This window comes from Mytilus galloprovincialis, chromosome 13 (assembly GCF_965363235.1).
Source record: "Mytilus galloprovincialis chromosome 13, xbMytGall1.hap1.1, whole genome shotgun sequence".
Lineage (NCBI taxonomy): Eukaryota > Metazoa > Mollusca > Bivalvia > Mytilida > Mytilidae > Mytilus > Mytilus galloprovincialis.
Genome location: NC_134850.1, coordinates 42,880,547 through 42,896,068, shown reverse-complemented (window position 1 = coordinate 42,896,068; position 15,522 = coordinate 42,880,547). Strand labels below are relative to the sequence as shown.

Genomic DNA, 15,522 nt, shown 5'->3' with positions numbered 1-15,522 from the left:
TATTCTAGCAATGCATGTTTATGTAGAATAATGACATGGACCAACACTTCGGGTTTTTTAAAGTAAGCACTTTGAATCTCAGTAAGCTCGGAACACCTGTAATTTTCACTAAAGACATGCACACAAACACATTGCTTTTCTGGGAGATTTCTAACAAGATTTTGAAATTGTTCATTTTGCCATGTAGCTCTGTGCTAATGCACAGGAAAAGTTTTAATTAGTTTTCTGAAATATGACAACAATTCACCAACTTGACTTTCTTTTTTCACGAGCATTAGTTTCTTTATGGTTTTGTTCCCTTTAACATTAACGCTTACATTTTCAAACTTTTCCCACTTCACAAATTCCGTAGTGTCAGATACATCAAGTTCACAAGGCAGAAAATTCAAGATTTCAACTCCACAATCGGAACAGTTTCTTTTAAGGCACTGTAAATTGTGTGAACCATCAACTTTTTCGCATAATGTTGCATTAACGACATCAGATATTGAATCGTACACAGGAGTAGAATAGCATTCATTCGGTTCATTTTCTATCAAAAGTTTCTTTCGGAATTCCATACACGATTTAAAGACAGTTTTAAATTCTACATGGTACTTGCAGCAACATGTTTGTATATCCGTAAGTCGGACGGGTCGCACAAAGTAGGGTTTGCACCTTTCGAACATTCTTTGAGCTATTTTGATAGAGGGGTTTTCTCCGATAAAGTCCAAATACACATCGGTCTGTGTTTTTTCTAGTATGTGTGTCATGTGGCTTGAATAAGTTTTCGGACCAATGCGGACCCTTTTGATATCTGCCTTGTTACCAGTCGGACGAGAAATACCAGGCTTACACCAGAACTCATAAATACGTTTCTTTGTGTCAGGTGTTATTGCATCTAATCTAGTTTTTCTATTTGTGTAAGTCCAGCTTGATTTTTCAGATTTAAGTATTCTTGTTCTAATTGCATGACCACGGCTAACTCTTCTTACCGGCCGTAATCCCAATTTCCTAGCCAGTTTCGTTCTGCATTTATTATCACTGATTTTTTCACCACTTACTGATGAAATAATAACATTCATCGTTTTCAAAGAGTCATCCGATCTTTTCCTCTTACAGTTGTCAATAACTGTTTTTAAATCTTCCGTCAAGGCTTTTGATGTTTTGTGTTCTTCTATTTCCTCCGGCGAAGAAATCACTTCAGAAGATTGCAGTTTTCTCACAGTCAACGAGTTCGAATTTTGCAAGTATGCGACCATGGTTGTCACCCGCCTGTCTGGGCTCTTTGGTAGGGCCAGTTTCAGTTTCTTCAATGCCCGATGTTTTTCTGTTCTATTCTCGAAAGTATTTCGCATATTTAAATCCTCGTTTTGCCTTTGATCATTGATATTTTCTTCACGTTTTCTCTTTCTATATTTCCGTTTTCTCTCCGTTTCTTTGACCCGTCTCATTTGTTCTTTCTCTTGTTTCTCTCTATGTTGTCTTTGACGTACTGCCTCATCTGATAAAGCATACTCGTTTTCCTTTAGATTTCTATTTCTGTAATAAGATTTAAGCCCTTGTTCTCGTCGCTTTTGAAGCTTTTCTTGTTTGTACCGTTCAAGTCCTTCCTTAGATGACTTCCTTTTTTTTCACTGAAATAATTATGAAAGTTTCATTATATAATGTATTTTAGAAACGATTAGGACAGATTTACGATGACAAAAAATAAATACAAATATAAACACTTGCAGATAATCTTGAATAGTTTAATAATATCCGATTGATTTTCACAGATAATGTAATCTTCAAATTATTAGGAGCGAATTTGTTTCTCGCTTCTGAATAGACCAATTTATTTACTCAGATCAGGGGCCCTCGAAAGGCCATTCAATGCATACATTAATCATTTTGACAATTATCAACAACAAAAAACGTTTGTAACGTTACGTGTAACTTTCAAAAACGGAGTTTCATGTATGTGACATTTTATTGGACATGCGGTTTTGTTTGTAATTTGTGCAAACCTGGGCGCATTGTCATGTTTCAAGGCTCAAAATGCGAAGAAAGGTTTGTACTTTTTAAAGCGGTAAATAGAATTAAGGAAATATTCAATAAAACAAATTAATTTATTCTCATTCGACGGATAAGTGCCGGAAAATGTGTGAAAACTGTATTTGTGACAAATTCTTGGACATGAGATAAATTCCGACCTGTGTAAACCGACGTAACAACAAAGAAAAAAAATAGATGATTTAAAAGGCGAGACTTTGTACAAAATAATGATACCAATATTGATTAACTTACCAGTATTCTGTTCATAAAAATCAAGTCCGTAAGTTCGGCTAAAATATTTCCCTGCCTGTGGGACACTTTTTAATATCTCATTCAGGGGCCCATTGCTTCGCTTCAAGTACTGGTTGTGTTCATATTTTTTGACGTCACAATGCTATGACGTTGAACGTTGCGCTGCCCGAAAATGGTAACTTTTGGTGAAAAAATCACCAATCTTCAGCACATTTTGCCCAAATAACGGCATCTATTTGTAACGCAGGACACGAGAAAATGACGTTATTTATAAAATCGTGTTCGGTTTATTCACATACACTTGTACTAAAATGTCACAATGCTATGACGTTGAACGTTGCGCTGCCCGAAAATGGTAACTTTTGGTGAAAAAATCACCAATCTTCAGCACATTTTGCCCAAATACCGGCATCTATTTGTAACGCAGGACACGAGAAAAATTACGTTATTTATAAAATCGTGTTCGGTTTATTCACATACACTCGTACTAAAATGTCATTCAAATTTCATATAAATTTCCGAGACATTCAGCTTTATTTTGATGTAAAAGGAGTAGGTCCGGTAAGGCCCCTTTTTGGCCAAAAAATATAACAGTTTTACAAAATTGTTAAAATGAAAATTTTTAGTTATTTATTGGACAGTTGAATGTTTCTGCTACATAATTATGGGCTGTTTTTGACAATACAATGCACATATATCGGGTTGTAGCACCTTTCAGTCATGCTAAATTACTGAAATCTTCAAAATTCTATCATTTTAGTTAAATTTTAGACGGTTTCCGTGTTAAACGAAAGTGGCCGCATTCGTGTTCATCCGTAATATTGCAATGTAAGTTGTATTTTATGATAATACATAACATATATAAAGGTTGTGGATGAACACGGATGCGGCCACTTTCATTTTTGACAAATACAATCTGAAAAGTGACGTTTTTTTGGCATATTTGAGAGATTTTTCATATTTGAGCTTCAATCGGATCTTAATCAGTTAAAATCTTTCACATAAACTAATTGAATCAAGTGAAATAGACACTTAAGTGATTAAAAAGTGGTCAAAATCTTTCGTCAGATGAAACTGAAATTTGAGGCCAAAATGAGTCCTTACCGGACCTACTCCTTTATATGTTTTCTAGTAGCAACGACAATATAGTGACCAATTGTTGCTTATGACACGGTATTTTTTCTTGAGTGTCACCAGTTCCGTGCGTAACGTCAATGGAAAAGCATTGTCAATATCATAAATAAGGAGATATATATGCAGTCCCTGACTATGCATAACAATTTTTCAGAAATGATTATACGGCCAATGCAATTTGACTGGGCAAATAACACAGCTGCAGAATATACAACAATTATACAGTAAAGTAGAAATTCAATATGATACTTATACCTGATTGCAATAAAATGTCTGAGTTTAAGATGGATCCAAAGAACATTCGGTGGAATTAAACAATTTTAACCAGGTTCAACCCACCATTTTTTCCTTTAAAAATGCCCTGTACCAAGTCAGGAATATGGTCACTGTTATATTATAGTTCGTTTCTGTGTGTATTACATTATAACGTTGTGTCGTTTGTTTTCTCTTATTTTTGAGTGTAAATTCACATTGAGATAAGACGTGTCACGGTACTTGTCTATCCCAAATTCATGTATTTGGTTTTGATGTTATATATATTATTCTCGTGGGATTTTGTCTATGTGTGTTACATTTTAGTGTTATGTCGTTGTTCTCCTCTTATATTTAATGCGTTTCCCTCGGTTTTAGTTTGTTATCCCGATTTTGTTTTTTGTCCATGGATTTATGAGTTTTGAACAGCGGTATACTACTGTTGCCTTTATTTATCATGCTTTCAAGGGGTATTTGTCAAAAATACTGGTTTCAAAGTAAACAAATTTCCCTTGCCTAACTAATCTTGAAATTTGTACCTCTCAACCAGTGTTTTTGGCAAATACCCCTTATAAGCATGTTGTATTTGTTCAAAATAACACTAAGACCATGTCAAAAGTTTGAATTCATAATTAAAGACTTTAAAATAATACCAAACTAACCATTCTATATCCTAGAAGATTGAGACTATCTATTGTATAGTATCTAACTCCATCTTCTAAAACTATGTTAAACTTACCACTCTATAACCAACAAGATTGAGACCACCTATTGTTAAGTATCTGACTCCATCTTCTAAGTCTATGTTACCAACTTGCCACTCTATAACCAACAAGATTAAGACCACCTATTGTATAGCATCTGACTCCATCTTCTAAATCTATGTCAAACTTGCCACTCTATAACCAAAAAGATTGAGACTACCTATTGTATAGTATCTGACTCCATCTTCTAAATCTATGTCAAACTTACCACTCTATAACCAACAAGATTGAGACCACCTATTGTATAGCATCTGACTCCATCTTCTAAATCTATGTCAAACTTGCCACTCTATAACCAACAAGATTGAGACCACCTATTGTATAGTATCTGACTCCATCTTCTAAATCTATGTTACAAACTTGCCACTCTATAACCAACAAGATTGAGACCACCTATTGTATAGTATCTGACTCCATCTTCTAAATCTATGTTACAAACTTACCATTCTATAACCAACAAGATTGAGACCACCTATTGTATAGTATCTGACTCCATCTTCTAAATCTATGTTACAAACTTACCACGCTATAACCAACAAGATTGAGACCACCTATTGTATAGTATCTGACTCCATCTTCTGAATCTATGTCAAACTTACCACTCTATAACCAACAAGATTGAGACCACCTATTGTATAGTATCTGACTCCATCTTCTAAATCTATGTCAAACTTACCACTCTATAACCAACAAGATTGAGACCACCTATTGTATAGTATCTGACTCTATCTTCTAAATCTATGTCAAACTTACCACTCTATAACCAACAAGATTGAGACTACCTAATGTATAGCATCTGACTCAATCTTCTAAATCTATGTCAAACTTACCACTCTATAACCAACAAGATTGAGACCACCTATTGTATAGTATCTGACTCCATCTTCTAAATCTATGTCAAACTTACCACTCTATAACCAACAAGATTGAGACTACTTATTGTATAGTATCTGACTCCATCTTCTAAATTTATGTCAAAGAAAGGTTTGATTTGTCCACCACCAGGTGTCGTTCCAAGAGCTATCTGGTACCTTCATATGAAATACAATGAAGATATATTATGATGTTTATTTTAGTGTCACATAACTAAGGCATATTTGGGAAATATTTTGAAAAGTCACTTTACATGAAAACATTGCGATTAACAACCTAAGCATAGGATATATGACCAATGATAAGATGTTATTTCATCTTGGTGTACAGATAATGATATTGTTTAATCACTGCATCCTGTGTCTTTTTGATAGAAAATTTCCTAATTCATGGTTCGAAGCAAAATTATTTTTTTGTTTGTTTTCATTTAACCATGGGTTGGGCATTTATATTTATATTTTACCGCTCGCTAACGCTCAGGTTAAAATAATCGAATATAAATGCCCAACCCGAGGTTAAATGAAATCAAATCTACGGCTGCCATGCATTATTTTGATTTTAAAATGACAATTACTGTAAGTTTGTCAACTGTAATGCCCTATACACCCGATACTGTTAAGCTGGTCCGTTTTACCCCATGTTTAAAAACAGAGTTTTCATTATTTTTTCTTGAATATTGTAAGAATGTGCACATTCCTCTGATTTTTATTGTTATTCATATTGTTGTCTTGTTTCATAATGTTTATTATTTGAACAGAGTATGACAAACTTTGTCAAAAAATTCGACGAATGTTTGTTTTGCTGCAACCAAATAATTATTTTCCTTTGATTTGCATAGTAAAATATTGGACTGATATAATGAATTTATCTTTAATAATATTTGTTAACAATTCATAAAATCTAGTCAGTCAAATTATACAGTATAATAATATATGAAGTTATAAATCCTTTTCATGTTTTACAATTCATACATATACAATATTAGGTCAATGTCAGAAAAAAATAATTTTTTTTTAGTATGAGGCTGAGAAATATAGATTCCAAATCTGCAACAAGTGTGTTACGATATTTCTCCACTCGAGACAGTTAAATTTTATAATTTAAACCGCGAGGCTTTGCCGAGCATTTTAAATAGTTAAAATTTAACTGTGGAGAGTGGAAAAATATCATAATACAAGAGTTATAGTGGTGGAATCTGTTTCTCTAATGATTTTTATTCTTTCTTTTTAAAGATTTGAAGAAAGTTGTGTACTTTTTATGTGTAGTCATTAGGCATGGTCACCTTTTTTCATGATGTCACAATAAAAAAATTCAGAAGAAACAAAGGAAATTTAACGTCACAATAAAATTTCGACCAATCATTTGCCGAGAACAAATTTTTCACTAGAGATAAGAAATATTTTTGTCACACCGGTCAGGAATGTGAAAATAGCATGAAAATTAGAGAAACTGGGTTTTAACGAGCCCTTCCCTAGTTTTGAGCCAAATACAAAATTTTAATACTTTCATGGCATTGACCTAAAATTGTTTTTATACCTCAAATTCAATTAAAGCATTGATAGCTATTGAAATTGTAATTCAAATGTCAAAACTTATTTCCATCCCTTAATGAACCCTTGATTGTGGAAAAAGGTTTTCCATGATGAAATTGACATTGCACAAAATATGGGTGTTACTATATTTAGGAAACAAACAAAACTAGTTGCAGTATAAATCATTGTTTTTACTCATTCCAAGCTGACTTTGTTTTCCTTTCACAGACGATTTGTACATACATACCAAAATTAATAACGAAGTTTCCATCAATTTATTATTTTATCATATTTTTTTTGAAAATTAATTTTATATTTTTTCTTTGTAATAAAAATGAAAATAAACCGTTTAACAGGGGGTAACGCGGAACAGCCAATTTTGTGTATTAATGCGTTAGTGCTAAAAGTAGATATATTGTGATTATACTGGTTGAGGATAATAGGTCGTCATATTGGAATTTGTTTTCAGTAAAGTCTGTTCTAAGTATTGGAAAAAATAATGTCTTACTATGTTCCTATACTGTTTGGGATGTTAATGTATGCTATCTTCAATAAATTCAGAAACTTATAAAGTAGAGTGTAATGCAGCATTAACAGCAGGTTATGCACTTTGAGCTTACTTTCAGTTACTGCATTAGCACTATTTGTTAAGCAATCAATCAATCACTCAATCAGTAGATGTGTGCATTCTTTTATACATTATAATATTGTTTATCATTTTGGGCTTTTGAAATGTATTAAACAGTTTTCAGTATATTTCATGAAATAATTTGTATATACATTTTGACAGTTAACTGAGGAAGATTAACAGGAGGAGAGTTGAGATATAACAAACTAGAGGCTCAAAAGAGCCTGTGTCGCTCACCTTGGTCTATGTGAATATTAAAGGAAGCAGATGGATTCATGACAAAATTGTGTTTTGGTGATGGTTTTGTACATCTTACTTTACTGAACATTCTTGCTGCTTAAAATTATCTCTATCTATAATGAACTTGGCCCATTAGTTTCAGTGGAAAATGTTAGTAAAAATTTACATATTTTATGAAAATTGTTAAAAATTGACTATAAAGAACAATTTCTCCTAAGGGGGTCAATTGACCATTTCGGTCATGTTGACTTATTTGTAAATCTTACTTTGCTGAACATTATTGTTGTTTACAGTTTATCTCTATCAATAATAATATTCAAGATAATGACCAAAAACAGCAAGATTTCCTTAAAACTAACAATTCAGGGTCAGCAACCCAACAACGGGTTGTCCGATTCATCTAAAAATTTTAGAGCAGATAAATAATGACCTGATAAACAATTTTACCCCATGTCAGATTTGCTCTAATGCTTTGGGTTTTGAGTTATTAGCCAAAAACTGCATTTTACCCCATGTTCTATTTTTAGCCATGGCGGCCATCTTGGTTTGTTGGCTAAGTTACCGGACACATTTTTTTAACTAGATACCCCAATGATGATTATGGCTAAGTTTGGTTAAATTTGGCCCAGTAGTTTCAGAGGAGAAGATTTTTCTAAAAGATTACTAAGATTTACGAAAAATGGTTAAAAATTGACTATAAAGGGCAATAACTCCTAAAGTGGTCAAATGACCATTTCAGTCATGTTGACTTATTTGTAAATCTTACTTTGCTGAACATTATTGCTGTTTATAGTTTATCTCTATCTATAATAATATTCGAGATAATAACCAAAAACAGCAAAATTTCCTTAAAATTACTAATTCAGGGCCAGCAACCCAACAACAGGTTGTCCGATTCATCTGAAAATTTCAGGGCAGATAGATCTTAAACTGATAAACAATTTGACCCGACGTCAGATTTGCTCTAAATGCTTTGGGTTTTGAGTTATAAGCCAAAAACTGCATTTTACCCCATGTTCTATTTTTAGCCATGGCGGCCATCTTGGTTTGATGGCCGGGTCACAGGACACATTTTTAAACTACTAACTCAAAAGATGATTGTGGCCAAGTTTGGATTAATTTGGCCAAGTAGTTTCAGAGGAGAAGATTTTTGTAAAATATTACTAAGATTTACGAAAAATGGTTAAAAATTGACTATAAAGGGCAATAACTCCTAAAGGGGTCAACTGACCATTTCAGTCATTTTGACTTATTTGTAAATCTTACTTTGCTGAACATTATTGCTGTTCACTATTTATCTCTATCTATAATAATATTTAAGATAAAAACCAAAAACAGCAAAATTTTCTTAAAATTACTAAATCAGGGGCAGCAACCCAACAACGGGTTATCCGATTCATCTGAAAATTTCAGGGCAGATAGATCTTCACCTATTTAAAAATTCTACACCATGTCAGATTTGCTCTAAATGCTTTGATTTTTGAGTTATAAGCCAAAAACTGCATTTTACCCCTATGTTCTATTTTTAGCCATGGCGGCCATCTTGGATGGTTGGCCGGGTCACCGGACACATTTTTTAAACTAGATACCCCAATGATGATTGTGGCCAAGTTTGATTTAATTTGGCCCAGTAGTTTCAGAGGAGAAGATTTTTGTAAAAGTTAACGACGACGACGGACGACGGACGACGCCGGACGCCGGACGCCAAGTGATAAGAAAAGCTCACTTGGCCTTTAGGCCAGGTGAGCTAATAATATGTAAGATAATAACCAAAACTAGAGGCTCTAAAGAGCCTGTGTCGCTCACCTTGGTCTATGTGAATATTAAACAATGGACACAGATGGATTCATGACAAAATTGTGTTTTGGTGATGGTGATGTGTTTGTAGATCTTACTTTACTAAACATTCTTGCTGCTTACAATTATCTCTATCTATAACAGTACTTTCTGTGGAAAATGTTATTGAAAATCTTCAAATTTTAAGAAAATTGTTAAAAATTGACTATGAATGGCAATAACTCCTTAGGGGGTCAATTGACTATTTTGGTCATACTGACTTATTTTTAGTTCTTACTTTGCTGTACATTATAATTATTGCTGTTTACAGTTTATCTCTATCTATAATAATATTCAAGATAATAACAAAAAAACAGCAAAATTTCCTCAAAATTACCAATTCTTGGGCAGCAACCTAACAACCGATTATCCGATTCATCTGAAAATTCCAGGGCAGATAGATCGTGACCTGATCAACAATTTTACTTCCTGTCAGATTTGCTCTAAATGCTTTGGCTTTTGAGTTATAAGCCAAAAACTGCATTTTACCCCCATGTTCTATTTTTAGCCATGGCGGCTATCTTGGTTTGTTGGCCGAGTTACCGGACACATTTTTTTAACTAGATACCCCAATGATGATTATGGCTAAGTGTGGTTAAATTTGGCCCAGTAGTTTCAGAGGAGAAGATTTTTCTAAAAGATTACTAAGATTTACGAAAAATGGTTAAAAATTGACTATAAAGGGCAATAACTCCTAAACTGGTCAACTGACCATTTTGGTCATGTTGACTTATTTGTAGATCTTACTTTGCTGAACATTATTGCTGTTTACAGTTTATCTCTATCTATAATAATATTCAAGATAATAACCAAAAACAGCAAAATTTCCTTAAAATTATCATTTCAGGGGCAGCAACCCAACAACAGATTATAATCCGATTCATCTGAAAATTCCAGGGCAGATACATCGTGACCTGATCAACAATTTTACTTCCTGTCAGATTTGCTCTAAATGCTTTGGTTTTTGAGTTATAAGCCAAAAACTGCATTTTACCCCTATGTTCTATTTTTAGCCATGGCGGCCATCTTGGTTGGTTGGCCGGGTCACCGGACACATTTTTTAAACTAGATACCCCAATGATCATTATGGCCAAGTTTGGTTAAATTTGGCCCAGTAGTTTCAGAGGAGAAGATTTTTCTAAAAGATTACTAAGATTTACGAAAAATGGTTAAAAATTGACTATAAAGGGCAATAACTCCTAAAGTGGTCAACTGACCATTTTGGTCATGTTGACTTATTTGTAGATCTTACTTTGCTGTACATTATAATTATTGCTGTTTACAGTTTATCTCTATCTATAATAATATTCAAGATAATAACAAAAAAACAGCAAAATTTCCTCAAAATTACCAATTCTTGGGCAGCAACCTAACAACCGATTATCCGATTCATCTGAAAATTCCAGGGCAGATAGATCGTGACCTGATCAACAATTTTACTTCCTGTCAGATTTGCTCTAAATGCTTTGGCTTTTGAGTTATAAGCCAAAAACTGCATTTTACCCCCATGTTCTATTTTTAGCCATGGCGGCTATCTTGGTTTGTTGGCCGAGTTACCGGACACATTTTTTTAACTAGATACCCCAATGATGATTATGGCTAAGTGTGGTTAAATTTGGCCCAGTAGTTTCAGAGGAGAAGATTTTTCTAAAAGATTACTAAGATTTACGAAAAATGGTTAAAAATTGACTATAAAGGGCAATAACTCCTAAACTGGTCAACTGACCATTTTGGTCATGTTGACTTATTTGTAGATCTTACTTTGCTGAACATTATTGCTGTTTACAGTTTATCTCTATCTATAATAATATTCAAGATAATAACCAAAAACAGCAAAATTTCCTTAAAATTATCATTTCAGGGGCAGCAACCCAACAACAGATTATAATCCGATTCATCTGAAAATTCCAGGGCAGATAGATCGTGACCTGATCAACAATTTTACTTCCTGTCAGATTTGCTCTAAATGCTTTGGTTTTTGAGTTATAAGCCAAAAACTGCATTTTACCCCAATGTTCTATTTTTAGCCATGGCGGCCATCTTGGTTGGTTGGCCGGGTCACCGGACACATCTTTTAAACTAGATACCCCAATGATCATTATGGCCAAGTTTGGTTAAATTTGGCACAGTAGTTTCAGAGGAGAAGATTTTTCTAAAAGATTACTAAGATTTACGAACTAGAGGCTCTAAAGAGCCTGTGTCGCTCACCTTGGTCTATGTGCATATTAAACAAAGGACACAAATGGATTCATGACAAAATTGTATTTTGGTGATGGTGATGTGTTTGAAGTTCTTACTTTACTGAACGATTTTGCTTCTTACAATTATATCTATAATGAACTTTGCCCATTAGTAACAGAGAACTATATTTGGTAAAAATTTACATATATTTACCAAATTAATGAAAATTGTTAAAAATTGACTATAAAGGGCAATAACTCCTTAAGGGGTCAATTGACCATTTAGGTCATGTTGACTTATTTGTAGATCTTACTTTGCTGAACATTATTGCTGTTTACAGTTTATCGCTATCTATAATAGTATTCAAGATAACCAAAAACGGCTAAATTTCTTTAAAAATTACCAATTGGAGGGCAGCAACCCAACAACCAGTTGTCCAATTCATCTGAAAAATTCAGGGCAGATAGATATTGACTTGATTAACAATTTAACTTCTTGTCAGATTTGCTCTAGATGCTTTGAATTCATAGTTATAAGCCAAAAACTGCATTTTACCCCTATGTTCTATTTTTAGCCGTGGCGGCCATCTTGGTTTGATGGCCAGGTCATCGGACACATTTTTCAAACTAGATACCCCAAAGATGATTGTGGCCTAGTAGTTTCAGTGGAGATTTTGTAAAAGATTACTTAGATTTATGAAAAATGGTTAAATAATAAAATCAACGGTACCAATTTTGTTGCACCAGATGCGCATTTCGACAATTCATGTCTCTTCAGTGATGCTCGTGGCCAAAATATTTGAAATCCAAAGCATATATAAAAGTTGAAGAGCTATAATCCAAAAGGTCCAAAAAGTATAACCAAATTCCTGAAAGGAATCAGCTTTGCATGAGGGAGATACATTCCTTAATTTATAATAATTTCTAATATTTTGTAACAGCAAATTTTAATAACACAAAAAATCCGTATTTTCATGCCAGTACCGAGGTATTGGCTACTGGGCTGGTGATACCCTCGGGGACTAATAGTCCACCAGCAGAGGCATCGACCCAGTGGTAGTAATAAAATCAACGGTACCAATTTTGTTGCACCAGATGCGCTTTTCGACAATTCATGTCTCTTCAGTGATGCTCGTGGCCAAAATATTTGAAAATTGACTATAAAGGGCAATAACTCCTAAAGGGGTCAACTGACCATTTTGGTCATGTTGACTTATTTGTAGATCTTACTTTGCTGAACATTATTGCTGTTTACAATTTATCTCTATCTATAATAATATTCAAGATAACCAAAAACAGCAAAATTTCCTCAAAATTACCAATTCAGGGGCAGCAACCCAACAACCGATTGACCGATTCATCTGAAAATTTCAGGGCAGATAGATCTTGACCTGATAAACATTTTTATCCCATGTCAGATTTCCTCAAAATGCTTTGGTTTTTGAGTTATAAGCCAAAAACTGCATTTTACCCCTTTGTTCTATTTTTAGCCGTGGCGGCCATCTTGGTTGGTTGACCAGGTCACACCACACATTTTTTAAACTAGATACCCCAAAGATGATTGTGGCCAAGTTTGGATTAATTTGGCCCATTAGTTTCAGAGGAGAAGATTTTTGTAAAAGATTAATTTAATTTATGAAAAATGGTTAAAATTGACTATAAAGGGCAATAACTCCTAAACTGGTCAACTGACCATTTTGGTCATGTTGACTTATTTGTAGATCTTACTTTGCTGAACATTATTGCTGTTTACAGTTTATCTCTATCTATAATAATATTCAAGATAATAACCAAAAACAGCAAAATTTCCTCAAAATTACCAATTCAGGGGCAGCAACCCAACAACCGATTGACTGATTCATCTGAAAATTTCAGGGCAGATACATCTTGACCTGATAAACATTTTATCCCGTCAGATTTCCTCAAAATGCTTTGGTTTTTGAGTTATAAGCCAAAAACTGCATTTTACCCCTTTGTTCTATTTTTAGCCGTGGCGGCCATCTTGGTTGGTTGACCAGGTCACACCACACATTTTTTAAACTAGATACCCCAAAGATGATTGTGGCCAAGTTTGGATTAATTTGGCCCATTAGTTTCAGAGGAGAAGATTTTTGTAAAAGATTAATTTAATTTATGAAAAATGGTTAAAATTGACTATAAAGGGCAATAACTCCTAAACGGGTCAACTGACCATTTTGGTCATGTTGACTTATTTGTAGATCTTACTTTGCTGAACATTATTGCTGTTTACAGTTTATCTCTATCTATAATAATATTCAAGATAATAACCAAAAACAGCAAAATTTCCTCAAAATTACCAATTCAGGGGCAGCAACCCAACAACCGATTGACTGATTCATCTGAAAATTTCAGGGCAGATAGATCTTAACCTGATAAACATTTTATCCCGTCAGATTTCCTCAAAATGCTTTGGTTTTTGAGTTATAAGCCAAAAACTGCATTTTACCCCTTTGTTCTATTTTTAGCCGTGGCGGCCATCTTGGTTGGTTGGCCAGGTCACGCCACACATTTTTTAAACTAGATACCCCAAAGATGATTGTGGCCAAGTTTGGATTAATTTGGTCCAGTAGTTTCAGAGGAGAAGATTTTTGTAAAAGATTACTTTAATTAACGAAAAATGGTTAAAAATTGACTATAAAGGGCAATAACTCCTAAACGGGTCAACTGACCATTTTGGTCATGTTGACTTATTTGTAGATCTTACTTTGCTGAACATTATTGCTGTTTACAGTTTATCTCTATCTATAATAATATTCAAGATAATAACCAAAAACAGCAAAATTTCCTCAAAATTACCAATTCAGGGGCAGCAACCCAACAACCGATTGACCGATTCATCTGAAAATTTCAGGGCAGATAGATCTTGACCTGATAAACATTTTTACCCCATGTCAGATTTGCTCTAAATGCTTTGGTTTTTGAGTTATAAGCCAAAAACTGCATTTTACCCCTATGTTCTATTTTTAGCCGTGGCGGCCATCTTGGTTGGTTGACCGGGTCACGCCACACATTTTTTAAACTAGATACCCCAATGATGATTGTGGCCAAGTTTGGTTTGATTTGGCCCAGTAGTTTCAGAGGAGAAGATTTTTGTAAAAGTTAACGACGACGGACGACGACGACGACGGACGACGGACGACGGACGACGGACGACGGACGACGACGGACGCCGGACGCCAAGTGATGAGAAAAGCTCACTTGGCCCTTCGGGCCAGGTGAGCTAAAAAGCAAAATTTCCTTAAAATTACCATTTCAGGGGCAGCAACCCAACAAAAGAATGTCCGATTTATCTGAAAATTTCAGAGCAGATAGATCTTGACCTGATGAACAATTTTACCCTGTCAGATTTGCTCTAAATGCTTTGGTTTTTGAGTTATTAGCCAAAAACTCCATTTTACCCCTATGTTCTATTTTTAGCCATGGCGGCCATCTTGGTTGGTTTGGCAGGGCACCGGACACATTTTTCAAACTAGATACCACAATGATAATTATGGCCAAGTTTGGTTAAATTTGGCCCATTATTTTTAGAGGAGAAGATTTTTCTAAAAGATTACTAAGATTTACGAAAAATGGTTAAAAATTGACTATAAAGGGCAATAACTCCTAAAGTGGTCAACTGACCAATTTGGTCATGTTGACTTATTTGTAGATCTAACTTTGCTGAACATTATTGCTGTTTACAGTTTATCTCTATCTATAATAATATTCAAGATAATAACCAAAAACAGCAAAATGTCCTTAAAATTACCATTTCAGGGGCAGCAACCCAACAACGAAATGTCCGATTCATCTGA

The 15,522-nt window shown here is 34.2% G+C and overlaps 1 protein-coding gene across 1 annotated transcript in view; it reads right to left on the bottom strand.

Moving 5' to 3' along the window:
• LOC143056125 (uncharacterized) overlaps positions 1-15,522 on the bottom strand; it is a 240,686-nt gene that overhangs the window by 104,725 nt on the left and 120,439 nt on the right. Inside the window, exon 52 of the mRNA XM_076229211.1 lies at positions 5,326-5,449. Within this exon, the coding sequence (XP_076085326.1) occupies positions 5,326-5,449 (124 nt within the window). The remainder of the gene's footprint in view (positions 1-5,325; positions 5,450-15,522) is intronic.